At 50.9% G+C, this 23,873-nt stretch overlaps 9 protein-coding genes across 9 annotated transcripts in view; 5 read left to right on the top strand and 4 right to left on the bottom strand.

Annotated features, from left to right (window-relative positions):
* Positions 1–1,638: 1,638 nt before the first annotated feature.
* PFICI_14712 (uncharacterized protein) lies at positions 1,639–2,718 on the top strand (the record flags this gene model as incomplete). Its single annotated transcript, XM_007843293.1, has 1 exon — positions 1,639–2,718. One exon carries the CDS (start codon positions 1,639–1,641, stop codon positions 2,716–2,718), a length of 1,080 nt encoding a protein of 359 aa, XP_007841484.1.
* A 450-nt stretch (positions 2,719–3,168) lies between these two features.
* PFICI_14711 (uncharacterized protein) lies at positions 3,169–5,042 on the bottom strand (the record flags this gene model as incomplete). The annotated part of the gene is made up of 4 exons (XM_007843292.1): positions 3,169–4,184; positions 4,245–4,497; positions 4,639–4,811; positions 4,865–5,042. The coding sequence occupies 4 exons, from the start codon at positions 5,040–5,042 to the stop codon at positions 3,169–3,171; spliced, it is 1,620 nt and encodes a 539-aa protein (XP_007841483.1).
* A 1,482-nt stretch (positions 5,043–6,524) lies between these two features.
* PFICI_14710 (uncharacterized protein) lies at positions 6,525–7,804 on the top strand (the record flags this gene model as incomplete). The annotated part of the gene is made up of 2 exons (XM_007843291.1): positions 6,525–6,692; positions 6,764–7,804. 2 exons carry the CDS (start codon positions 6,525–6,527, stop codon positions 7,802–7,804), a joined length of 1,209 nt encoding a protein of 402 aa, XP_007841482.1.
* A 397-nt stretch (positions 7,805–8,201) lies between these two features.
* Positions 8,202–10,024, bottom strand: PFICI_14709 (uncharacterized protein; the record flags this gene model as incomplete). The annotated part of the gene is made up of 6 exons (XM_007843290.1): positions 8,202–8,531; positions 8,611–8,844; positions 8,909–8,978; positions 9,031–9,100; positions 9,259–9,614; positions 9,672–10,024. 6 exons carry the CDS (start codon positions 10,022–10,024, stop codon positions 8,202–8,204), a joined length of 1,413 nt encoding a protein of 470 aa, XP_007841481.1.
* Positions 10,025–11,301: 1,277 nt separating this feature from the next.
* On the bottom strand, positions 11,302–13,949 carry PFICI_14708 (putative phosphoketolase; the record flags this gene model as incomplete). Its single annotated transcript, XM_007843289.1, has 4 exons — positions 11,302–11,585; positions 11,645–12,085; positions 12,136–12,340; positions 12,393–13,949. The coding sequence occupies 4 exons, from the start codon at positions 13,947–13,949 to the stop codon at positions 11,302–11,304; spliced, it is 2,487 nt and encodes an 828-aa protein (XP_007841480.1).
* A 1,867-nt stretch (positions 13,950–15,816) lies between these two features.
* PFICI_14707 (uncharacterized protein) lies at positions 15,817–18,278 on the bottom strand (the record flags this gene model as incomplete). Its single annotated transcript, XM_007843288.1, has 4 exons — positions 15,817–16,015; positions 16,098–16,174; positions 16,224–16,717; positions 16,880–18,278. The coding sequence occupies 4 exons, from the start codon at positions 18,276–18,278 to the stop codon at positions 15,817–15,819; spliced, it is 2,169 nt and encodes a 722-aa protein (XP_007841479.1).
* Positions 18,279–19,149: 871 nt separating this feature from the next.
* Positions 19,150–19,549, top strand: PFICI_14706 (RutC family protein; the record flags this gene model as incomplete). The annotated part of the gene is made up of 2 exons (XM_007843287.1): positions 19,150–19,308; positions 19,379–19,549. 2 exons carry the CDS (start codon positions 19,150–19,152, stop codon positions 19,547–19,549), a joined length of 330 nt encoding a protein of 109 aa, XP_007841478.1.
* An 830-nt stretch (positions 19,550–20,379) lies between these two features.
* PFICI_14705 (uncharacterized protein) lies at positions 20,380–21,393 on the top strand (the record flags this gene model as incomplete). The annotated part of the gene is made up of 1 exon (XM_007843286.1): positions 20,380–21,393. One exon carries the CDS (start codon positions 20,380–20,382, stop codon positions 21,391–21,393), a length of 1,014 nt encoding a protein of 337 aa, XP_007841477.1.
* Positions 21,394–23,184: 1,791 nt separating this feature from the next.
* PFICI_14704 (uncharacterized protein) overlaps positions 23,185–23,873 on the top strand; it is a gene marked incomplete at both ends in the record, with an annotated part of 1,286 nt that continues 597 nt past the window's right edge. The window contains 4 exons of the mRNA XM_007843285.1: positions 23,185–23,310; positions 23,466–23,516; positions 23,577–23,744; positions 23,797–23,853. Coding sequence (XP_007841476.1) covers positions 23,185–23,310; positions 23,466–23,516; positions 23,577–23,744; positions 23,797–23,853 — 402 coding nt within the window. The remainder of the gene's footprint in view (positions 23,311–23,465; positions 23,517–23,576; positions 23,745–23,796; positions 23,854–23,873) is intronic.

Here is a 23,873-nt window from a genome sequence, read left to right as displayed (position 1 = left end):
ACTTCTTTCCTTCCTCTCTCTCTCTCTCTCTCCCTCCTTTTCCATTCTCCACAAAACAAACAATCTCCATTGCCCACAGAAAATTCCCATACTGGGGCAAAGCTTTTACACCAGTTTCCATGATATTGGATACCATTGTTTAAACCCTTTCAATCCACTGAGGAATTTATTTTTCCCTTGTCTGCATTTTTGGTTCCCTCTTCAGGCCGTACCAAATGGAAAGAAAAGAAGAATCAAAGCAAAAGCAAAAGCAGCAGCAGCAGCAGCAGCAATGAAGCCCGCTTCACCACCACTATGAGCCCGACCGGAGAGATTTTAGATGTATATACTACAGCATGGTGGAATAAACTATGTCTAACTGTCCAGACCGTGGCTGGTTTGGTGTTCATGTTTATTCACCATATAGTGAGTCTTCGGGCTCATTCATCGTAAAGGTATATTGCATTTGAATAACAGCACTTTTCATAACATTTTTCATTCCTTTTGAATATCTCAACAGTCCATTAGTTGACTTCACGATAGGCTGCGAGCCTCAGGTCAGAAAGCCAGAGCCAGACGAGCCGCCTGGCCTCACTGGCCCCCTGGCCCGGCTGGCGCATGTGGCTGCAGCGGCTCTGAAGGCCCGCCTGGTGCGCGAGGCGAGCGCGGTCTGCCTGGTCGCGAATTGCTCAGGGAGTCCAGGCCTGGCGATTCTACGGGTCATTCTCGCCATTACTGTTCTTTCGGAAGTCGCGGCATTGCGTTGTGTCGGCATATTTAGTTGAGAAAAAATGTTGTTGGGAATGGATGGAAGTTGTGAAGCAAAGCGCGTACTGAGGGTAATAAGGATATGTGCTTGGTTCACCAGGAACCGCAAGGACATTGGTCTTCACTCCCGTTCTGCTGCGCCATAAGGCACTCAATTTCTAAAGCCGATATAGACATCTAATGAATCGAAAATGCTTCTCAATGTTCCCTTCATCCCCAGTGAGCTTGCACTAGTCTCAATTGAAGCCTTCAAGCTTACGTTTCTCGCCTGATGCTTTGTAATGCGTCTCGTATTGGGTTCTCAACTTCCCGGGGACAGAGTGGTGCTCAGGCGGTTGTCATGTCACTTGGCACATTGCTGTTGTGGTCAAAGTTTCAAAATACAGTTTAGGCCATCGCCATCGATTGTCTCTCTCTCATCAGCAATCTCGCTTTTGTCGACGCCCTCCAAGTCATAGATATTGTACGGCTCGAGGAGCCGAATGGCACGGCAGCGGTGAGAAAGAGACAATAAATGAGAAATTAGCAAAGAGGGAAAAGAAGAAGAAGAGGAAGGGGGAGAGAGAGAGAACAAGACCCTGTGGATCAAATGGTTAAGGTTTCTCCAAGAGTTTATTCCGCCGAGAAAATGTCAAAGCCGCATAAAAGCCCCGAACAGAGGATTGTCAGATTGCCGATTGCCTTTACTTAAGATCTATTGCTCCCTGCCTGCTTCCTCTGGGGTCTTTCACTTGATTATCTGATCTCTCTTTGGTAGTCCTCTATTTCTTACAACAAGATCACCGCAATATTCATGTTTTCAAGGACCATATTCACTGCGCCGAGAATCTAACATACATAGAAATCGGAAAACAAGCGCTGCAATCTCGCCTTTTCAGGTAAACGACAAGAATGGATGAAGACTCCCCGAAGAAGGGGCTCAACTCTTCAAGCATCCACTCTTCTATTACGCGAGTCGAGGAGAGTGATCAATGGTGGGGCCATCCGCCATGTGTCTGCTGCCACTCTGACCGAGGCTGCCGCCAACACAACCCAGCGCAAGAGCCCACCTACTACAATACCCTTCTGCCTCCTAAATTACAGGGCTCTAGATCCTTGTGTCGCCTCTTGGATACGATCTGGTCCATCATTCAGGGCACAGCTCTTCCCAAAGAAGCCTTGGAAACTCCAGACACGTATACGAAGACTGAGCCTCTGTTCTTCTCATCCCTACCATTCGATCCCCTGTCGGTCAATACCCTCACACCCATCCACCCAAGCATGCCGTACCACCTTGCTTTCTACCACCTCGACTGTATCCGCCGGCAGCTCGATGTCAATGTCCCTATTGCCTTCATCCCAGAGCTATCATGCAGCGGTATCGCACACTTTTACAACAACGGCCCAGAATATGCATGGTCGAGCGAGGTCTACTTCGAGAATGGCAGTTTCCTACAGAAACAGGAAATCAGCTATGTTGTAGAGAAAGGCTTCAACATCAAAGACATCGAGTTCACCGAATGCCCCCACATAACGTTTACTGTTGGACGGCCTTCCTTTGTTGAGCAGGACGGCTGGCAAGTGGCAAAAAGCACAATCAGGTCTACCGTCAACGGGCAACCTTACTGCAGATCATGGACGAGCATTGATGGGCGCTCCTCCAAGATGAGCAGGTGTTTAGTATGTCATTCAGATCATGAGCAAATCTTGGAGGTAATTGGCCGCCAACTCCATGTACGCAATACCTGCTACAGAGACTTGGGCTTCGGCACGGATCGATGCCAACCCAAATGGACAGCCCTGTTGACAGGAATGGGTATCTTGCAGCAAAGGAATTACCTGGGGCACGATCAAGTATTCGGCCGCGTCTGGCGAACTGCCAAGCGACTTGGGCGACCGAACCTTCACGTGGTAATACACGTATCGAACCATGGCGAGTATGACGTTAGTGCTTTCAAGGATATCGACCATGAGCATTCTGGTTGTTGCTAGGGGCACGATGATGAAGAGGATGATATTCATGAGGATGACGATCATGATCTTGATTGACTCGGGGAACAGGATAGTCTTCGCATGGAACATGAAGATGGCTTTTGATGGCGAAGTATAGAATACCATTTTTGAGTTGGTTGTTTCTGAACAACTATGGAGGGCGTGGAGAGTATCGTCACCGGTCAATTTGGGGCATGGCTGTAACAACAAAAGTATGGCTACCGGTTTTACCACGTATGAAGTCTTATAGGGACATTGATACAGCTGCAGGGAGGATTCCGCCGAGCGACCCAGGAATAAGCACTGATATATTCCCTCCCTCTTTAGCAACCTGAATGAAGCACACATTATCGAAATTCTGATGCTTATAACCGCGAACTGACTTGTTCTACCTGAAATCGTGGAACGATGCCCCCATTCCACATCGCGCACATTTCAAATGACCAAAGATCAATAGTCTACATCCATCGCAGCCACCTCTTCGGAAGTGCCGTCTCGTGCCTTTAATTTAAGTAGCACCCCAGACTGTCTCGGGAAGATGCTGTTGTGAATCGTCCACTCCTTGCTAGGGTCCGCCAACTCAAAGGCAAACAGCTTGATCAGGGTCGCCACCGACTTGCTAACCTCCATCTTGCCGAGATTCATGCCAATGCACTTTCTCGAGCCCGCCGAAAAGGAAAGATCTGCATTATTCATGGCTTGCAGCCGCGCCTCAAAGGCCTCGCCCGACTCGCCCGCGGCCGGGAGCCACCTCTCGGGCACGAACTCTTCGGCATCGGCGCCCCAGACTTGCTTGTTGCGGTGTAGCACGTAGGCATTGAAGCCAATTGCGGTGCCCTGCGGTACGTGCGAGCCATCGGGCAAGGTCAGGCCGCCAGCGGGGACGTAGCGCTCCTGCGCGAAGCAGTTACCTGGCAGGTAGCGTAGACACTCGCGCGTGACGGCCTCGAGATATGGCAACTTGCGGCTCTCGGCATAGGAAGCAGGCAACTTGGAAAAGTTTGCGTCCAGGATCTCGGCCTCGAGGCGGCGGTAGACGTGCGGGTGCTTGAGCGAGAGGTAAAAGATGGAGCGCAAGCTCACGGCAGTCGTGTCGGAACCGGCCGCGAGGTTGACCAGCATGTACGACAGGATGCGGTAGACGTCGACAACCTCGGGGTTATTTTGCTGTGCCTCGAGGTAGCGGTCCAAGAAATCCGGCTTGGCAGGATCGTGCTTGTCCTCGCCCTTCATGCGCGCCATGAGATGGCCGAGGCCAAGGTTGGTGATGCTGCCAAAGGCCGGGGGCCCGATGCGAACGTAGGGGTTCTTGTCTAGATACTTGTCGAGCTTTGGATACATGCCTATGGTGACGAGATAATCCATGGCCTTTTCAGACACATTGAGAGATCCATCAAAGTCGTATCCCTTTTCCAGATAGCCAACTCGTTGACTCCAAGTTGTCTTTGCAACGACATCCCAAGCAACTATACACATGAACTGTGAGCCTCTCTTCAATTAATCATAGGCAGTAAGAGAAGACTTACAGTACAGCACCCATTTTCCAAAGTCAAAGGCATCGCCAAATTTGCCGTCGCCAGCAAACCGATCGCTCAAGATGCGACAGAGTGATGCCAGCACCGCGTCGACGTGCGGCTCAAGAGGAGCAACTCCACTTGGAGAAAAATACTTGGCGATGGGCTTCTTGATTCTAGCATGCTCAGCTGCCCGAGTTTCGGAAAATATGTTATAGAAGAGTTTTCCGTCAACGACGGCGCCGCTGACACCGTGCCATTCAGTCTGGATATGTAATACCATGTCAGTTGCCGATCTTTAGAGTTGCATGTTTCAAATTACGTGTACCAGGGTTGAAAAGTGGAGAGCCGTGACAGAAACAAGTCAAAATGCGGAGAACGAAAGCCAAAAGTGCCATCACTATACCTTTTCCCAGACTCCTTGAACATCGAAACATGTCTTGATCAATGACGAATAGTCCACGTCCAGATAGCCGGGGGCCATACGAACGACTGGTCCGTACTTGTCATGCAGGTCCTTGGAAACCAGGTGCATGGAACCGCGCCAGGCGTGATACATGCGATATAGATTCGTCCATCCTAAGCCTTGTCAGTATTGTGGGAGTGGGCTGAACTCAGCCTCGAGCACCTACGTCCAAGAAAGGGGCCGGGATATTTCCGCAATGGGGAGGAAAAGTAATCGACTATGTAGGAGAGGAGACCGGTGATTATGGGGACTAGGACAAGCAATACGAGCAGCGTTGGAGTATTCTTGAGCTCTTGCGGGAGACTGCCGACAATGGCTGTCGCGTTCTTGTCGTTGCCGTTCATGTTTGGTCCACTCTGATATGGGATTACTACTGCCGGGCTGCAGGTTCAGAACAACAGTCGTATTGCCGTCCGAGCGCTGAATAGTAGGTATGATTTCGGCTTTTCATAAGGTTCAAAAAAGGTCCACGACTCGAAGCAGGAAGACTGAGTAATATGAGTTTTCCAATTCGGATAGGGCCCATATATCGGGTATACTCATCGCCATTCCCCCCCTCATGGTTCCCTCCCCCATCCATCCAAGCATTTGCCAATATCTCGTTCACTATTCGTATACTACACTCTGCACAACACGCACTGCTACCTATTACCAAGGGTTATGCCATGAATTTGCCACGAAACCCCAAGCAAGGATCGGATACGTCTCCATCGTCTCTGCCACTAACCGGGCACTATGAGTTAACCCCCGTAGATTGTGGCAGGGGTTCGGAACACCTCCCTAGGCTCCCCGGTCAGTCCGGTGGACCAAGTGCCCGTCACGGGTGGAGACTCTAGATATCAATGATACAGATAGCGGTTGACATAATTGGACATAAAATTGCCGTGACTCCAAATATGCCCTAGTGCAAGTAAAAGTGCATTCGGGCTACAACCTCGGCATGCAGGAGGCGTATGAACCGCTAGACTTGGTCGGTCAAATTTACAGGTGAGTGACTGCCGATCCCCAAACGGCTTCTTGGAATGAGAGAAATTTTCGATTGGGCTCGGCAGAAGAGAATAGGAGTCAAGGAGGCGGCAGACACATGAATCGCCTTCAGCACTGGAATATAGTCGATGGAATGCGGCTGAAGACTAATAATAACTCAAATGACTAGCAGCTATGAGATATTTGCATAAGGGTCCAATAGATCTGAAATGAGATCTCTATAATCCATCCATACGTGGATCTCATTACGGAGCATTCTGCTGCCGGTCATTCTTCAAGAGCAGAAAAATCCACCCGATCCGAAGATCTGATACCCCATTGTCACATGATTACCTGAAGATGTAAGTGCTGGTTTCCCCCGTATTGTGTCTCTGTGTCAAGCAGCGTGGCAGGCAGGGGTCCCTGTAGAAGTCCCTGTCAAGTCCCAGGTCCCTGCCACGGTCCCTGTCGCGTCCCGGCCAGCGATGTGACTCTATGACAGTCCGGCTGTTCGAGCTGACTCTTGACCCTAGGGAGGAAAATTAATCGCAGAGAGGAGTTTTGGGTTAGATCTCAAGGGCTGGACTGCGACTGTGACATCTTAGTTTCCGAGTCATGGCACAAATAAAGTTTTCGAACTTCGGCGACTGTAACCAGGTATAATTGTTTCAGCATCCCTTTTGAACGCAGGTTTTCCTCTTGTCACTGTTACTGAATGTCTCTCTGTTTCTCATGTTTTTCTTTCCCTCGATGACGGGCCTCTAACAAGCCAGCGACGCAATCGTTGTTGTTGCAATCTTCAAGATTGCACCCTTTTCATTTTGGAGGCTGCTTGCCAGTAGTCTCGCCTTGTCACCAAGATGGACAACTCGTTGATGATCGGAATCGGTGGAGATGCTCCCATGATGCTGGGGCTACTGTGGGGGTTCACGAGCGTGGCATTTATCTTTGTTGTTTTGCGACTGTATACACGTATCAAGGTTGTCCAGGCTTACGGACTCGACGACCACTTTTTTAATGCCTCTTTTGTAAGGGACAACCCCTAGGATTCATTGCATCATGGCTGGCAATCAGGTTCACTAATTTTATCTGACACCAGGTTTCTCTTTTAATATACGATGTCATGTTGACCATAGCATCCTACTACGGCTTCGGTCAAGACATGACAGGGATCATTGCCGCCAAGGGTACCGTGGACGGCATGGAGAACATAACGAGAGCCATTTTATACTCGGCCATAGGCCAGACGGTGCTCGTCTTTGGCACCGCGCTATCGAAGACCTCCCTCGCCCTCTTCCTCCTCCGACTCGTCACCACGCGCCGCGACCAGGTCGCCATCTGGGTCCCCAACTTTTTCCTCGCCACCGCCATTGTCGCGTCGCTCTTTGTGTTTTGGTTCTCTTGCGTGCCCGTTGCGTATCTGTGGGACCGACGACTCGACGGTACTTGTCCGATCGACCCGGGTCACATTTCGACATACGCTGGGTGCTGGTCCGTCATTGTCGACTTCTTCTATGCTGCCTTCCCCTGGTGGCTGCTATGGAACTTGAATATGCCGAGACGGGAGAAGATGATCATTGGCATATCCATGAGCTTGGGAGTATTGGCGGGTGCGTGCGGCATCAAGCGGGCGATTGAGCTCAAGAACCTGGGCAGCCCAAACTACCTCAAGGATGTGGTTGGCATCATCATCTGGCACGCTGCCGAATTCTGCACCACCTTGGTGTGCGTCGGCATCCCCGTGTGTCGACCCTTGTACCGGGACTGGTTCGGTACGTGGATGAGCGGCCGTCGCAGTGGAGAAGACCTCAGTGCCAGCGGGAACTCGGGATGGATGAAGCACAAGAACGCGGGGGGCGGCGGCGGCGGCGTCTTTGCCATGCACACCATTGGGGGCAGTGAGCTCAAGGCGCAAAACAACACAAATACGAGCGACCGATACGAAAGACGGGACAGCCGGGCAACGGATGAGCAGTTGGTCCTGCGCAGCGATATTCATCAATCCAAACAGGACGCGTTCGCAGTAGGAGCTGCCGAACGGGACAGTGGAAGTGAATTGTCCATTCTCGGGCCCGAACATAATCAAAATGCCTCGATCAAGGTGACAAAAGAGTTCCAGGTTGAGAGCAAAACTCCATAGCGACATGATGAGTACGAAAATGATTTAGCGAGCAGTAATGATGGCATTTAATGTACAATAACATCTTTCTACCAATTATCTACCATGATAATATCCGACAAATCTGACCTGCTGTGTAAACGGAGGGTAAGATGAGACCATCATCTTGGCCCGACTGACAAGGGGAACTATATAAAGACGTCTCAGTTCTGTACCAGGCACCAAAGTCTCAGCAATCACACCTCAGCCAATCGGATCGCATGTTACACGAGCCACAAAGTCCTTGACAAAATACGTGGCAGCTGATTCGCGCTTCCAAGGCTTTTCGGGATTGCAATCTGGAAATCAAAGACTCTCAACAGCTGGATGAGGAGGTTCGTAAGTAAATACATCACACAGATGTCGTGACAGGCCATGATCAACTCACCTCGACAAAAATCTTATTCATCTCCAAAAGTGCCAGGACTTTACCCAGGCATAGCCATCGACCGAAACCAAAGTTGAGATCCACCACCTTGCGGCGCCTCGTATTCGTTTCTTCGTCGTCTTCGAGAAAGCGCTCGGGCCGGAACACATCCGCATCGTCACCAAAGACCTCGCGGCTGGTCATGAGTGCGGCAAAGTTCACGTGGACATCAGTTCCTGCCGGCAACATCTTGCCGCAAATGACCTCGCCTCCTGGGGGAACCCTCTTGGGAAAGCCGGCGGTTCCGGGTGTTGATATGCGGAGACCTTCACTGATGACTGCCTGTATTAATAGATCGTTAGTTCAGGCCTCAATCGCAACCTCAAGAGTTCCACGGAGCCGACTTTGGAGGGTTTCATACCTGCAAATATGGTAAATTCTTTGCCTCGTCACCCTTGATCGGAGTCGAGATGCGGCCATTTTGGATCCCTTCAGCAATCTCCCTCTTGAGCTTATTATACACCCGCGGTGCGGTCATCAAGTACAGCAGTGTCCCTCTAATGGTGTAGATGGAAGTCTCGATTCCGGCGAGTAACTGGATAGAGAGGTCGAGCTCCGCTTGCAAGGGCGACAGGTCGTGTTTGAGCCATTCGGCCTAGTGAGAAGGAACATTATTAGTATTCCCTATCGCTTCCTCTGTCTAGAATTCAATATCTTACCAGCATTGTATCTCGTGGCTTTTCGTCATTGATGTCGGATGTATGCCGTTTCACGGCAGTTTTGAGGGCTCTTTTGATATTATCAGCGCGGTAAACAGCTCATGGGTAATGAGAGTACGGACCCAAGCCATCCAGTACGTGTATCTTGGCCGAATAGTCGCAGGAATAGAGGAGAGAATAGCACGTGTCGAACTTGAGCGGGCTGTTAGTAGGCAGATATTCTCACATGATACATGGTTACAATTTTGATGATTGCCGCGCATATGAAAACCGCAGGCCTTTGATAATAAACGAAAGAGCCTCTTTGGTCATGTATTTCGAAAACAGAACACAAAGGCGGGTCCACTTACCAGATGGTATCATAGCACTTGACTGGGTGAACTTCAAGAGATCGTCACCAATATTGAGATAGCCGTAGTGGTCCGTATCTGTGATCAGATTACCCCAAGACTGTCCCGTACCAGCCAGAGCAATAAGGTCGACTTGGAAAAGCTGGAGCAGGCGGCCCAGATCCAGAATATTAGCTCCATTGCCTCCACTGACCTTGCGCTTGAGCACATCCACCAGAATGCCGAGCTGGATATCGATGTTGCCCTCAATATTCACGAGACCCTTGCCCGAGAACCCAGAAATGAGCTTTGCCTTGCGCTTGTCATGTGCTGCCGTGTCAGTCTCGGTAAAGACCGTGTCACCTTGAGGGTTGAATCTGAAAAGTGATCAAGGTCAGTGTCTTCAAGATATGGTGAAGCTTGGGTTGACTGACCTGATACTCCCGTACCAGTCACCACGGCCCCAAACGGAACGCGCCGAATTGATTTTCCAGAGAGTATCGGGATCCGCAATCAGAACATCATTGGGCGCGATTCGGGCAATTTCGCCATACTTTTCTTGAAGATCCCGGACAATGACGTGGTAATGCCCACTCATGGAAGCGCGAAAGGCCCAGATATTGGTGAGGGAGGCAAAGAATGGTCCCGGAATGTGACTGAGGCGGTACCACTGAGCAGTCATCCATATTGCCATCACCATAACAGTGACGGCGATGGTGAAGATGGTTATCCCGGTGGTCCCATAGTCTTCAGTGAGTTTACTTAGGATATTATTTAATGAGCCCATGATGAGAAAGTAACGAGGGAGTGAACAGAACCTGTAGTAAATGATTTTCGACTGGCGTATGTGGTCCTATTTTATGTGTTTCGTGGCCATACCTTCTCGAAAGATGATTGGAATAGTCAGACTCGCAGTGTTTGACAGTATAAGAGGTTCGGGAGGCATGTGTGTCTGCGTCCTGCAATGTCCTTTTACATGGCTGCAGAGCGATTATGCTTGCGGCTGATTAACGCACAAGCACAGCATCTACGGTCGAAGTCCAACCCCTCATTGGATGAATAAGATCATTGGTAAGGGTATAAAACCCGAAATAGCGTCACTGTGCATGAAAACAGGAGCTCATGTCGTACCATGGCGGGGGGTGAGAGCTCTGTTTCCATACTTGGCCGGTAGGAATATGCGACCAGGTGTGTATACGCAAAGGACCGTCCTAGAGCAAGTGGTAGGAATACGGTCGTAGCCCTGAAATACAGCAAATCACTTCATTGGCAGTAGTGCCTTTATACCTACCATATGTAACGGAATCTTTTAAAAGTAGAATTTGCTTATTCTAGAGGAGATATTCTTTCCATAAGCCAAAAGCTTTGTAATAATAAATTATTTGGATCCATTATTCAAAAAAAATTTTTTTATATATACAGGTATACTTCGTAATGCCGCCTTTCCGCCCTTCCCTGCGTGCTTCTATGCCTAGCCACTTGCCTCTGCAAGACTCAAGCGATCCAATTAAGACTTCAAGAAATGTCTTGTCATATGCAACTTGCTGACCCTCTGTTGCACACCTAATTTACTAGTCTTGATTCAATTGTATTGTACATGAAAAGCCACCGAATGCCAAGAATCAGAGTCAACTCGCCAAGCTTTTATCTCACGCCAAGTTCATAATCAATGTGAGAGTCAACATGTAAGCAAAACTAATAGATCAATGTCCAAGCCTTTGACAAGACTTTTGGCAGAACTATTGTAAATTCAGGCGATTCAAGTCTCACCGCCTACTCCATCAGCATTTTCAATTTCATCTGATCCACGACTAACGTAGCAGATACTAGGTAGACTAGAAAGTCAGTGGTGGCCATTTCTCTGACAATTTCTTTTTGGAAGACAGTCATGATATGGATAGAAAAGGAAAGGTCTGTTCATGACGCTAAGAAATACTTTGCTTGCGACTGATCTCAGAACAGTCGGAGCCCTCGACTGGCCCTTGGGTAGACTTTGCCAAACAACCTCGACACGTATCTAAATGACTCCAACCAAAACACAAAAGCCGCCCAGTGCCCTGCCATTTACGAGGTCAGGTTCAACTTCTCCAGCCGCTCCTTGTTCCTCTCCAGTAAGCCCTTCTGCTGTGGCCATTTCCAGTCACTCAGGTACTCGGGATCCATGCCAATCTCGTACGAGTGGTTGCGAGCGGCGAGCTGGGCATTCTTGAGCTTCTCGCGCGCGGCCGCGCCCCGGTTGTGCAGGTGCGTCATGCGGTCAATGGCATCAATGGCCAGGCTGAAGCGGTCGGTTCCGTTGCGAATGGCCAGCTCCAGGGGCGTGTCAATGTTGCCCTTTTCCCTGTAGCCTGTTTTACAAGGTTAGTCATGGGAGATGGGGACATGAGCGATAAGTGTCGTGGCTTACCTCTGACGTGAACGTTGTGGCTGCCGGCTCTTCTGTAGATGAGCCTGTGCACGAGCCACGGGTACGAGTGAAAGTTGAAGATAACGGGCTTGTCGTCGGTGAAGAGGGCCGACCACTCCGGGTCCTTGAGACCGTGGGGATGGTCATCGTGACGAATCAGCTTGAATAGGTCGACGACATTGACGCAGCGGATCTTGAGCTCGGGAAAGTTCTGGAGGAGCAGGTCAATGGCGGCAAGCGACTCGTTGGCCGCAATGTCGCCGCAGCTGGCCATGACGAGATCGGGCTCCTCCCCAGTGTCAGTGCTGAATTGTGGCCAGATGCCAATGCCCTTGGTGCAGTGCTCGACTGCCTCTTCCATGGTGAGATATTGCAAGTGGTCCTGCTTGTCGGCAACGATGACGTTGACATAGTTGGACGACTTGAGACAGTGATCCATGGCTGTGCTAGTTAGTACTTTACTCTATTTGTTTAAATGCGGTGACACTTACTTGAAAGCAGGCAGTTGCCATCTGGCGGAAGATAGATGCGCACAACTTCAGGACTCTTGTTGCAGACAACGTCGAGGAAACCGGGATCTTGGTGTGTAAAACCATTGTGATCCTGACGCCATACCACTGCAGTCAGCAGGATGTTGAGGGAGGCAATCTGTGCACGCCACTCAACCTCCAAACACTTTTCAATCCATTTACAGTGCTGCGACCTGTTAGTATTACACCGCCTCGGTAAATAGTATGTGAGAACTTACCTGGTTCACCATGGAGTCGATGATGTGGATGAAGGGTTCATAGCTGTTCAAAAGTCCATGGCGACCACTGAGTACATAGCCTTCGAGCCAGCCCTCACAGGTGTGCTCACTCAGCATCTCCATGACGCGGCCAAAGGGCGACAAATTGCCACCATCCGAGTCCTCTTCAAAGTACTCACCCAGCCAGACCTTCTTACCCGCTTCGTACACCCCGGCCAACTTGTTGGACTCGGTCTCATCGGGGCCCCATAGGCGAAAGTTGGTCGGATTAGCCGCAATGATGTCTCTCAGGAAATTGGCACAGTTTTTCATACTGCCTGCCTTGACAGCACCGCCCTGGTCCACTTTGATTTCATATTTTTTAAAGTCGGGCATCTTGAGTGGCTTCTTCAGCAGTCCACCGTTGGCCACGGGGTTGGCGCTCATACGACGGTTACCCGCAGGGCAAATCGCCTCTTGAAGCTCCTTGGAGATCCTGCCGTCCTGGCCAAAGAGCCGATCGGGCTCGTAACTGCGCATCCAGTCCTCCAGCACCTTGAGATCGGCAGGGTTGGTCTTGACGTCGGTAATGGGCACTTGGTGCGCCCGCCAGAATCCAGCCAGGTAGTGGTCGTTGAGCTTTCGGGGTCCTGTCCAGCCCTTGGGGGTGCGGAGGATGATCATGGGCCACCGGGGACGGAACGGCTTGCCCGAGTCGCGGGCCTGCTTCTGGAACTTCTTGATCTCCTTTACACAGTGCTCGAGCGTGCCGGCCATGGCCTGGTGCATGGATTCAATGTCGTCACCCTCGACAAAGTATGGCTCCCAACCGTAGCCCTTGAAGAGCTGCGCAATCTCTTGGTGGGGAATACGGGCGAGAAGGGTTGGGTTGTTGATCTTGTATCCATTGAGATGCAAGACCGGAAGCACAGCTCCGTCAGTGATGGGGTTGAGGAACTTGTTACTGTGCCACGAAGTAGCCAAGGGACCAGTCTCGGCCTCACCATCTCCGACCATGGTGACCGTGATGAGTTCTGGGTTGTCAAAGACGCTGCCAAAGGCGTGGGAGATGGAGTACCCAAGCTCGCCACCCTCGTGGAGACTTCCAGGTGTCTCTGGCGTGGCATGCGAGCCGATGCCGCCTGGGAAGGAGAACTGCTTGAAGAACTTCTGCATGCCCTCGGGGTCCTCGGACTTGGCGGGATACACCTCTGAATAGGTTCCCTCTAGGTAGGCTTGAGATAGCACAGCTGGCGCACCGTGACCTGGGCCGGATACGAAGATGGCGTCGAGATCGTACTTTTTGATGAGACGGTTGAAGTGCATATACGTAAAGATCTGCCCGGGAGCCGAACCAAAGTGGCCCAGCTGTCTGGCTTTGATATGCTCCTTTTTTAGGGGTTCGCGAAGAAGTGGATTCTCCATGAGATATATCATGCCGAGACAGAGGTACAGACTGGCTTTGAAAAAGTCATCGTACTTCTTGAGCTCTTCTTCCGAGAGAGGCTTTTCCGCGACGGTAGATCGAGCTGTCCCGAAAGGACGAATCTCGTCCACGGTTGCCTTATCGCACTCCATGACGGTGAGATGCGGTATAGCTTAGCTGGGGCTTTGTGAAAGGCAGGTCCCAGATGGATTCCACGGCCTCGAGCTACGCAGATGAATTGCACTGATGGTTGAAATGTATGTTTGGAGTAAAGTAGAGAGCTCCCACGAAGATTCACGGAGGCCAAGGGCAACTTATATGTAAGTTTTCTCCCTCTTAAACACTAAATACCGTCTCCGCATAGTAAACAGGAACCTGATGGCGCTGCTTAGCACAGGTTGATAGGTAAAAAGGTCGTCTCATGCAAGACTAGAGGCTAGCTTGGAAGCCAGGTCCATGCAAGCTGTTGCGGGTGTGGATGTATGTATGATCCCGACAGTCAATCAGTCGGTGGGATCCAATCGGCTGGGTTAGCAATAGTCCGAACCATCGTTTTTGGCCTCTATACGGCATGTCAATCCCGCAGGTGGCAGTCGACTTCTGGTCACGACCAGGGCAGATCCGAGCCGTGATGGGTATTGACTGTTTTGGAACGTGGCCTGCGTGGTAATCCCGCACTCGAACGACTGCTCGCTTATGCCAGTCGTCTCCTCAAACCCACTCCCCTTGTGGTGCTGGGCAATCAGCAACTCGGCCGGAGCGCGGCCTTCTCAGCTCTCAGCCAGCAGCAGCCCAAGCAGCAGTGGCCTGATGTGACACGAGGGTGCCATGGTGAAGCTTAACGCGATGATACGTCATTACATGTTAGGCGAACCCCACTTCCATTCCGGTCGTTCCATGCGTAAAACAACGACCAATCCGACTTCTTTATTCCCGTCGTAGAGATGCAATCGCATCTACTTACTTTTACTGGACCATATGCATGTCTTGGTGTGCATATTGAACTCGGATCCGAGGACATCCTGACACCTGTGAATGAGTTGCAATGTGCCAAGAAGGAAATCCTGACCCGGCACATTGCATACACTAAAATAGGTCCACTAAACGCAGATCTTTTGCTTCCCATATTTGAACAATGAGTATAGTCACGGAAACTGAACAATTGATAGCTAAACGACTCCTTATACAGTCAAATGAAAATGGCCAATCATTATATCCATTGCCGTATCTCTTTACCATTTTCGACAACTCGGATGCTGTGGGTTCGTGCCATGTGCAGCATGTGCGTGGACGACAGCACCCTGGTGCCTTGCGACGCCAAACGCAACATTACCAAAGTCTCCGTACCCACCCACTGCGTGCATCGAGATCTGGACCACCGACGAGCGACTTGCTGGCGCATGCCTTTAATGGTAGCACTTCGACTGTAGCACTTTGATTGCAAACAATTGAAACTTCTTCTCGAACCGATTCGAATCTTCTAGCAATGATAGAGCTGGCGTTGTCAACAAATTGATCGGTAGCTGCCGGCCGGACGTGGGGTGACCGACCGTCTCGTGATGCGCCGTGCCCGTTGTAAGCCGGGGGAGGCTGAGCAAGCAGAATTATAGTCTGTCGGCTAGAACTGCCGGAGTAGGAACTCAATTTTGGTATCAAATTGTCCATATTATGGATTTCACAGTCATCAATGGTCCATCACTACCATCGTCTATCAAGCATTGCGGAATACAAATTCTCCTCCACCAAACATCATCAAGCGAGGGCGGCTGCTTCTAAACAGCGTGCCGCCCATGGTCCCTTCAGAGCTGGCCGAGACCCCATCACAATTGCCACAACGCCACCAAAAACATCGCGACCCTAGTTCAATACGATATTGGCTGTAACGTTCCGCCCCTATCAGCCATGATTTCCACGATCCACGCCTCAATAGCGTTGAAGCGCCGGTGTTAGCCGCCCTCGAACGGGAAAGGGACTTCTCCGTATCTTGGCCATTGAATGCACACCCTCGGTTGGGCATACTCAATCGCGTCTCGATCGTCTCGCCAAGGTTTTATGTGATCCAGATCTCGCCGTGAAGGCATCCAGGTCTCGGAGACCCTGCTCGAGAACACTCAGCTTCTTGGTCAGCTCGGCCCTCTCGGTGATGGTCCAGTCGGCCTCGGAGCCCAACTGCTCAATCTCCTCGTCGGTGAGATCCCATACCACGGCGGGAGAGAACCTATACGTGACGCGTCAGCTGTGGACTCATAGGCGTGGCGAATGGATAGGTAGATATGCTGTTGGGTGAGTGTACGACTTACACTTCAGGGAGCTCCTGCACAAGACAGACCTCGATCGCGTTCACGCTTATGTCGTCGACGAATTTTTCCAAAGCAATCTGCGAAGGATCAGGTTTCTGGGTAAGGAATAAAATAATCCCGGCTCACGGTGGAATTGAATACCTCATAATATGCTGCAGCGACATCAGCGGCAAGAGATGCCGTGTCCTCTTCCACATTTGGCCGAGTCCCACTCTTCAATCCGACCAACAAGGCTTTCAAATACGTGCCGGAAACTTTTTCAGTGGCAGTGGCATCTGTCTCTCCACAGACTTTCATCGAAAGGGTATCGAAGTATCGATCGTGGCGTTTAGTCTGGATCTCCTGGACGCCTTTTGTGATGTCGTCGTTGTAAGTGATGGGATGAATGGCGAGATGGGGCTTCATGAGTTCGTCCACTTTATCTCTGACCTCTTTTCGAAGCTGAGACAGTGTAGGTTGAATAAGGCCCTTCATGAGGCGGTCTCGTGTGTTTCCATCACATATTTCAGAAACCATTTTGTCAAATGTCTTGGTGGCAGCCTCGTGGACTTGCTCGACCAAGGTATGCGTGATGTGTTCCCACGGTTTGCATTGCCGGCTGAACAGGTCAGCCACTACCACTACAACATGTGTCAGCAATTGCCTATTCGGATAGGTGAATGAGTTTGCAATAGCTCTTTGAATCAGTTTGTCTGAGTCGGCTCTCTTGCAGCTACATTTTGGGCGATGTTTGCTTATGAGACAACCCTGAAAAGGGGAGAAATGACATGGAAGTTGCTTACTTGGATTAAAAGTGCCCGGCAATTCGCGCCCGCGGCACTCATACATGGAGGTCTTTACGATGTCCAAATATTCTTCTCGATGCATGAATTTAGACGATCGCAATGGGTCTTGACAATCATCAACAATCTCCAAGGCATGGCCATCCTTGCTCATTTTTTCCGAATACCTCCCAAGGATGGCTTGGATTTGAGCACGAAGACGTCGATCAAATGTGTCTTCTTGGTTGGGATACACCTCGAAGAAGGAGCCAGTATATACGCCATCGATGGCGGCTCGGACCAAGACAGACAGGCGACGACTGATTTCATGAAGATACGTGTGCTTTTCCCTCCTGCTGCTCCGCGCATCACCGAGTTGTTCTAGCTTTTGCTTGCAATCCTTGATGCCAGACTGGACGTCGGACTTGACATCTGGTAAACCCTTCTGGATCTGATTCCAAAGGACAGTTCTCAAGCGGCCCCGCAGTTGTTCAACTCCGAGCTGCGACGGATCCAAATCATTCCAGACAGAGTTTTGAAAGAATTCAGTTTCCCTTTCATCGCGTTCCTCGATTGTGTCACTGGCAGTGGTGTGGCCCTTGTTGCGTAGGACATGCCAACCAAGGGTAAGCTTGACATTTTGGTTCTTAGCAAGCTCTAGATAGTACCGTTCAGTATCAGAACCCTTGTCAATCCGGTCGGGCTTCGTGATCAATCCAAGCGTCCGACTTCCTGCAGAATCAATGTCCCGGGCGAATTTGGTGACGGGCTGGTTCGCGAATGGGTTGTCCGCAGTCACGACTGCCAAGATAATACTGCGACGCTGTTTCATATAGGACGTGACCATATTTTGAACCATCTCGGCATCGCCTTCTGATTGGTAATTGTCAGAAGCGCCAAAAAGACCGGGCAGGTCTACGAGTGTCAAATTTGGAGCCATTGGAGAGGTACTCTCGATACGCAAAACATCTGAGCTGAAGCGCTTTGCTCCATCTTCTGAAAGCCCCATGACACCCTTGGCAGACTCGATAATCTGGTGAAATTCACCCTCATTCGTAGCTGTTTCTGCAAAAGCTGCGAGATTGATCCTTTCCGCCTCCGTCCTGTTTGCGGCAGGCTGAATGTGGACCTTGATTGAAGGCTTATCACCGCGGCGAAGTACAAGCTCTGTCGCGAAACGAGTACACAGTCCTTCTGCCGTGGGAAAGGGAATGCCAGAGATGGCTTCTAGCGTAGAGGATTTGCCGCTGGACTGACTTCCACAGACAATGATTTGTGGGAGGTCAACATAATGACTGACGCCGTTCGAACGCAAAGAATCCACAATATCGAGGAGATCGCGGTGGCTGCTGGACTGGATGAAGCCTGAAGTCTTCTCCGATATCTGCTCGGCCAGTGAGGTCGGTATTGTGTCTCCCATCTTGTCTCTGGCGAAGAGTGTGACTTTACGTGGAGTTGCAACTTTGCTTTCTGGAAAAAACTGAAGCTCTGCCGACAAACGCTCATTGAACCAGGGGACCTCTGTGTGATTGCCCTAGGCGGTGGACAGGCACACTACCGGCGCGACATAGTGCAGGTACAGTACCTGGACCATGCTCTTGTGGGCCTAGCCAAGATCAGGGCAATGAAGAACCATTTGGGCGCCATCGCCATAATTGAAAAGCTTTCACGAGTCATAGGCCTCTTTTGCAAGCTTCAAAATATCATTTGCGGGCCCCAAAGGTCTCCTGTCGGGCACTATTAGCATGAGTCTTTGTTGAACCCCTTGAACAAGCGTAGACAACCATCATGACCAAGTATATTCCTCAATCGTGAGCTTTCTAGTGGCAACCTCGTGAATAAGGTGGAAAACGAGCTTTATTGTACGGATTATGGACTGCCGTGGTCTTTGTTGATATTACTGAATAGTTGTGCTGCGAGATGGTTGTTGCAATCATGTCGCATTATGCTAACCAGAGCGATGTTTCTGGGGACGTTGATAGGTAAGCAAGCACCAGCGACCGGATAATTCTCCGTACGCCCTTCGCATGGCAAACGACGACCGACCACTACGGCTCACCTCCGACCGTTGTTGTCTAGGATCCTCCGTAGTGAAAACGGCTTACCCCGCGGCCGCTACGATAGATAGCCAAATACTTATTTGTCAGCTCTTTGACTGCATATCTCATCGCTGCCTGCAACTATACAGCGCGATTCCAAGATATCTTCGATATTACCTTTAATCCATCTTCCACTTGTTGTATCAACGACGGCACACATTGCATCGCGAGAAACAACAGAAAAGGGCAACCATGGCATCAATTGAGCGAGTACACACGGACAAGGCGCCCAAGCCGTTGCCCCAGTTTTCGCAAGCAGTAAAGTACAATGGCATGGTCTACTGCTCCGGCAACATTGGCTTCGACCCGGCCTCGTTCAAGCTGGTCGAGGGAGGTGTCAAGGAAGAGACTGTAAGTCCATGGTTCTGGAGGTAGAATTGTGTCTTGTCGACTAATTGTGTACTGACGCTTCATGCGACAGAGGCGCGCATTGCAAAACCTGTCGGCTGTCCTAGAGGAAGCGGGCAGCAGCCTCAAGAATGTCGTCAAGGTCAACATCTTCTTGACCACCATGGACAACTTTGCCACCATGAACGAGGCATACGACGAGTTCTTCACCCAAGATGTGAAGCCGGTAAGTGTCCAAGAATAAAATCAATGACAAATGACATGTGTTTGCTGAATCAGAGGGATTGGTCAGTGTCGCACTTGCGTTGCCGTATACCAGTTGCCCTTCAATTCTCTGGTTGAGATTGAGTGCACTGCTTTCTTGACGGGCGCGGCGAAGCTCTAAGGGATCGATAATGCCGCTATGTACAGGAGCGTGTGGTAGCATTCCGAAGGGCAGAAGTCGTAGGATAGGTAGCAGAGAAGATAGGGCCAAGGCAATGGGACAACCTATTGTTTTTGGTTACATGGCGTCAAGCCGAAACAACGACGGAAAATAATTTGATTGCAAAACGTTTTCTCCCGTGAGATCAATGACCGTTGCACTGATACGGTATCATCACATGTGGCACTTTGGTTGCGGATGGATCTTGGGCAGGGTGAACTGTGTGTGTGCGGATAAGCTTGGTCATTAGAGCGCCGAGGCTTGGTGGGCTTTTTACTCCTCTGCTGGTGTGGTTTCAGTGACGCATCGCTGTTGAGTTGATGCTACCCCGGATTTTGTTAGCGCGCCGCCACCCCTGGAGGCCCTGATCGAAAATCCCCTGGAAAATGGTCGTGTCCTGACGTCGTTGATCACCAATCAATTGCGACAGCACAGAATAGCGAGAAGGGAACGGGAAAAAAAAAAGTTGGCGTGCTTACTAGGAACAACCACGACGAGAACACAACGCCATGAAGCAATAGTAGCAACACTGCCAACAAGTCAATCAGTCAGCTAGATCGCCGACCATGAACAGTCAAACAGGAAGGCGCCTATTGCGCGCCACGTCGCCATTGGCACATCCCGCCTTTTATTCGCGTCGGGCGACGACAATGATGCTGTCTTCTCCGTGCCGGCAGTTGAGCTACGGTGCGCCCTCGCGCGTCTACCGCCGATGTGCCTCGAGCTCCTCAGCAGCCGCCGAATCCAAAAAGGAAAACAGCACCGTCGGTAGTGAAGCTGTAACTACTCCTCTCGATGCTACCTCGACCGCGACCGCGACCCTCGATCCCGACGTCGCTCTCTCCTCCACGTTGAACCCCCCTGCCTCCACGCGCCCGCCGCCATTGAACGTTCCTACTAGAGATCCAGAGGCGTCCCTCTTTAGCTACCTGTTCAGCGTTGGCAAGACGTACTATGCATTCTACAGAGCTGGACTAAAGGCTATCAACACAAATCGAAAGCTGCTGAACGAAGTGTCAAACAGTCTAGATGCGCCGGCGAGTCTAAAGGACTCATCAGATACAAAAGTACGTCCTACCAGGGCTGCAATCCTTTTGAGGGAGCGAACCCGGCACGACCTGTCCCGCTTGCCAGTCTTTGGCCTGGTTTTGCTGGTTTTTGGCGAGTTCACGCCGCTCGTCGTACTGGCTTTTCCGAAGTTGACCCCGTACACTTGCCGCATCCCAAAACAAATCGAGAAGCTGCGAAGCAATGCGCAAGAGAGACGAGATGCATCGATACGGAATATACGGCACGCAACGGAGCCATCCGCGCTCAACAAGCTTGCGCCTGGCCACATCGTGCGATGTCTGGATCTCGCCAACAGCCTTTGGGATAAAGCAGGTATCGATCCTCCGTTCGCTTCAGCAAAGGCCGAGAAAGCCATTGGCAGAATTGTTACAGATGATGCTATGATCAGGGATGGTGGCGGCGTCAATGCCCTGGAGCCTGATGAGGTTGTTCTGGCCTGCGAGGATAGAGCCTTTGACGTGAGGAGTGCCGACGTCGAAACACTTCGAAACAAACTCTCCAAGTGGATTGAGGCATCAACGAAAGCGGAAGGCGCTGATAGCAAGGCTGTCGTCAGAAACATGCTCATTGGGCTCGACAATGAGACGAAATGAGTCCATGCGCTTCGACTTTCCCGGTTCCGTGGTTCTGCATATGCGATATCGCGAAAAAGCACGGGCTTTTTGGCCTGTTCTCGCGTGCTAACCATATTGCTCTATATTCCCATGTCTCTTTGTATTATATTCGCTTTCGTGGGCAACTCAAGCGAACAAAATCTCTTGCCGCAACGAATAGTATAGACCCGGCGTCGTCATATGAGTGGTGGGGGACAAGACAAGCCTCGGCGGCTAGAATGGATAGAACGGCCTGTATACAAACAAACAGAACAAAACGTCAACTACTAGAAACCTCACCCAACTCTTTTACCTACCCGAGCTCAAACAATCGAGTCAGTCAAAATCCAACTTCCTAACCTAGATTGCAGCGCGCTGCCGCTCTCTTCTATTTTTTTGAGATGATGAAGCTTGCGTCACCTTACATGCTTTGGGAAACATCAGTCGTTGAGTAAGCGTGTTCATCAGCGATCGCTCGTTCGTGTCAGCCATGGTTATGGATGACCCAACAGCGGGAAATTCCGCATACTACTGATCTAATATGCTGGAATATGATCGCAACGCATGGTAAGGACCTCCTCAGCTGCCGTGATTGGACCGTCAGTCGACGCCGGTCAACTATGCGAACTTCCCCGCATACGAGAGATGTGGCTGGAATGTGACTCTGACCAGTCGCCCTGGGCGCTCAAGCCGCGTCACCTACTATATTGTCTTGGACCCTTCCAGAAGTACAGGAAGAAGTATATTGCCTCGGTCGCGGCTGTGGTGCGTTCTTTGGGCAGGTAGGTGAGCACATCGTCTGAAAGTGAGAATAAGCCACCCCCAGTATACCCCTGGTCCTATGCAAGACGCCCACTTCCCGGCCCCACAGGCACCGGGTTTCTGGAACGATGCGGGTCATGACCGGCCCATGTCTTGGCTCAATTTGGCAACCCGTTATACTGGAAGGCATCTCGAGGAATGTCGATGCATCTGTGGACATTTCAAAACATGCAACCTCCAAATGCCGGTGGGCCAAGGAACCAACATCGGAGAATACCTGACGTACGGTACCTTATGTTGACACTGTAGCACTGCAGCTTGGGCACTCACTACCGGCGTGCCTAGTGTCGTAGTGACCCTGCGGCTGTTTATCAGATGCCCAGCACACTACCTAGGCACTTTTCATCACGACATCAGACATACAGGTGACCACATTGTCCAAACAGTGTACAGAGGAGGAGAATCCCGTCTAGCCGCCTTCAGAGATCCCTGTCCACCATGTTTCCCCAGGATGACCGTCATATAGTTGCTCTCTCTGGACTGAGTCCCTATCACGACAGTATTGGCATGCAGCCGGCTTTGGGGCCTCGGACGAGATTGCACCATTTCGGCCGCAGAAAAACTTCCACTCTGGAGAAGTGTTTTGGCGGCTGCGAGCTGAAGTTCAACTTCAAGCTTCCAGATACGTCCAACATGTGATGTACAGCGGCTCAGAGACCCGTTCCTGATGACGCGGCATTGCTGAACAATACAGGCGAGATGCTGCTTCGATCCAGGAACAATTCATGGCATGGCATAGGAAAGAGGCAATCGCTAAACTGTGAATTAAGGCTAGAGGGCAATCTCGCAAGGACTCCATATCATTAACACGATCAGATGGATACATAAAGACCTCAACATCGCAACCAAATCTCGAAATCTTTTTCCTTCTCTCATCAGCCGCATCACTCATTCGACTGTCGCTCGCTGCCCAACCAAAAAATACGGTGTACAATCAGTTTCTTTTGCTGTATTATCAGATCGGCCAAAATGAGATTCGCCATTCTCTCTCTCGCCCTCGCGGCGCTCGTCACTGCCGCACCCGTTGCTCAGGGCCCTGCTCCAGCACCTGCCCCAGGTCCTGGCCCAGCTCCCGCTCCCGCTCCGGTTCCTTCTGTAAGAACTCGGCCGTTTTTCTGATTTACTTACATAATCGAATCAACTTCCTGGTTCATCTCTTTCTTAGAATGTTGAGAACCATCATCTGACATGAAGAGCCCCCTACATTACATGAATGATTTCAAGAAGCGAATGCTAATAAAGACTTGTAGCCTCCGGCGCCTTTCCCTTCTCCGGCTCCTTTCCCTTCTCCGGCTCCTTTCGTAAGCAGAATTCCCTTTGAAGCCGAATTCGTGCCTTTGTACTGACTTTATGATTTCAAGCCCCCGCCGATCCCTACTCCCTTCCCTCCGGTCCCCACTCCTGGCCCTCCTCCTCCTCCTGAGAGACGCCAGGCTCCTGGTGCCCCAGCTCCTGCTCCGGGCCCTGGCCCCGCCCCGGCTCCGGCTCCGGCTCCTCACCCCAGCCCGGTCCCCTCTCCGGCTCCTTTCGTGAGTTTCAATATTCATATTGAGTTGTAGACTCGAAGCTAACTGGTTGCAGCCCCCGAGCCCCAGCCCTCCTCCTCCTCCTCCACCCACCACCACGCCTTTCCCTCCTGTAAGTTGGTCTTGTCAAAT

The sequence above is a fragment of the Pestalotiopsis fici genome, assembly GCF_000516985.1.
Source record: "Pestalotiopsis fici W106-1 unplaced genomic scaffold PFICI_Scf_13, whole genome shotgun sequence".
Taxonomy (NCBI): domain Eukaryota; kingdom Fungi; phylum Ascomycota; class Sordariomycetes; order Amphisphaeriales; family Sporocadaceae; genus Pestalotiopsis; species Pestalotiopsis fici.
The sequence above is the reverse complement of the archived record's forward strand: the minus strand, read 5'-3'. Positions and strand labels throughout refer to the sequence as shown.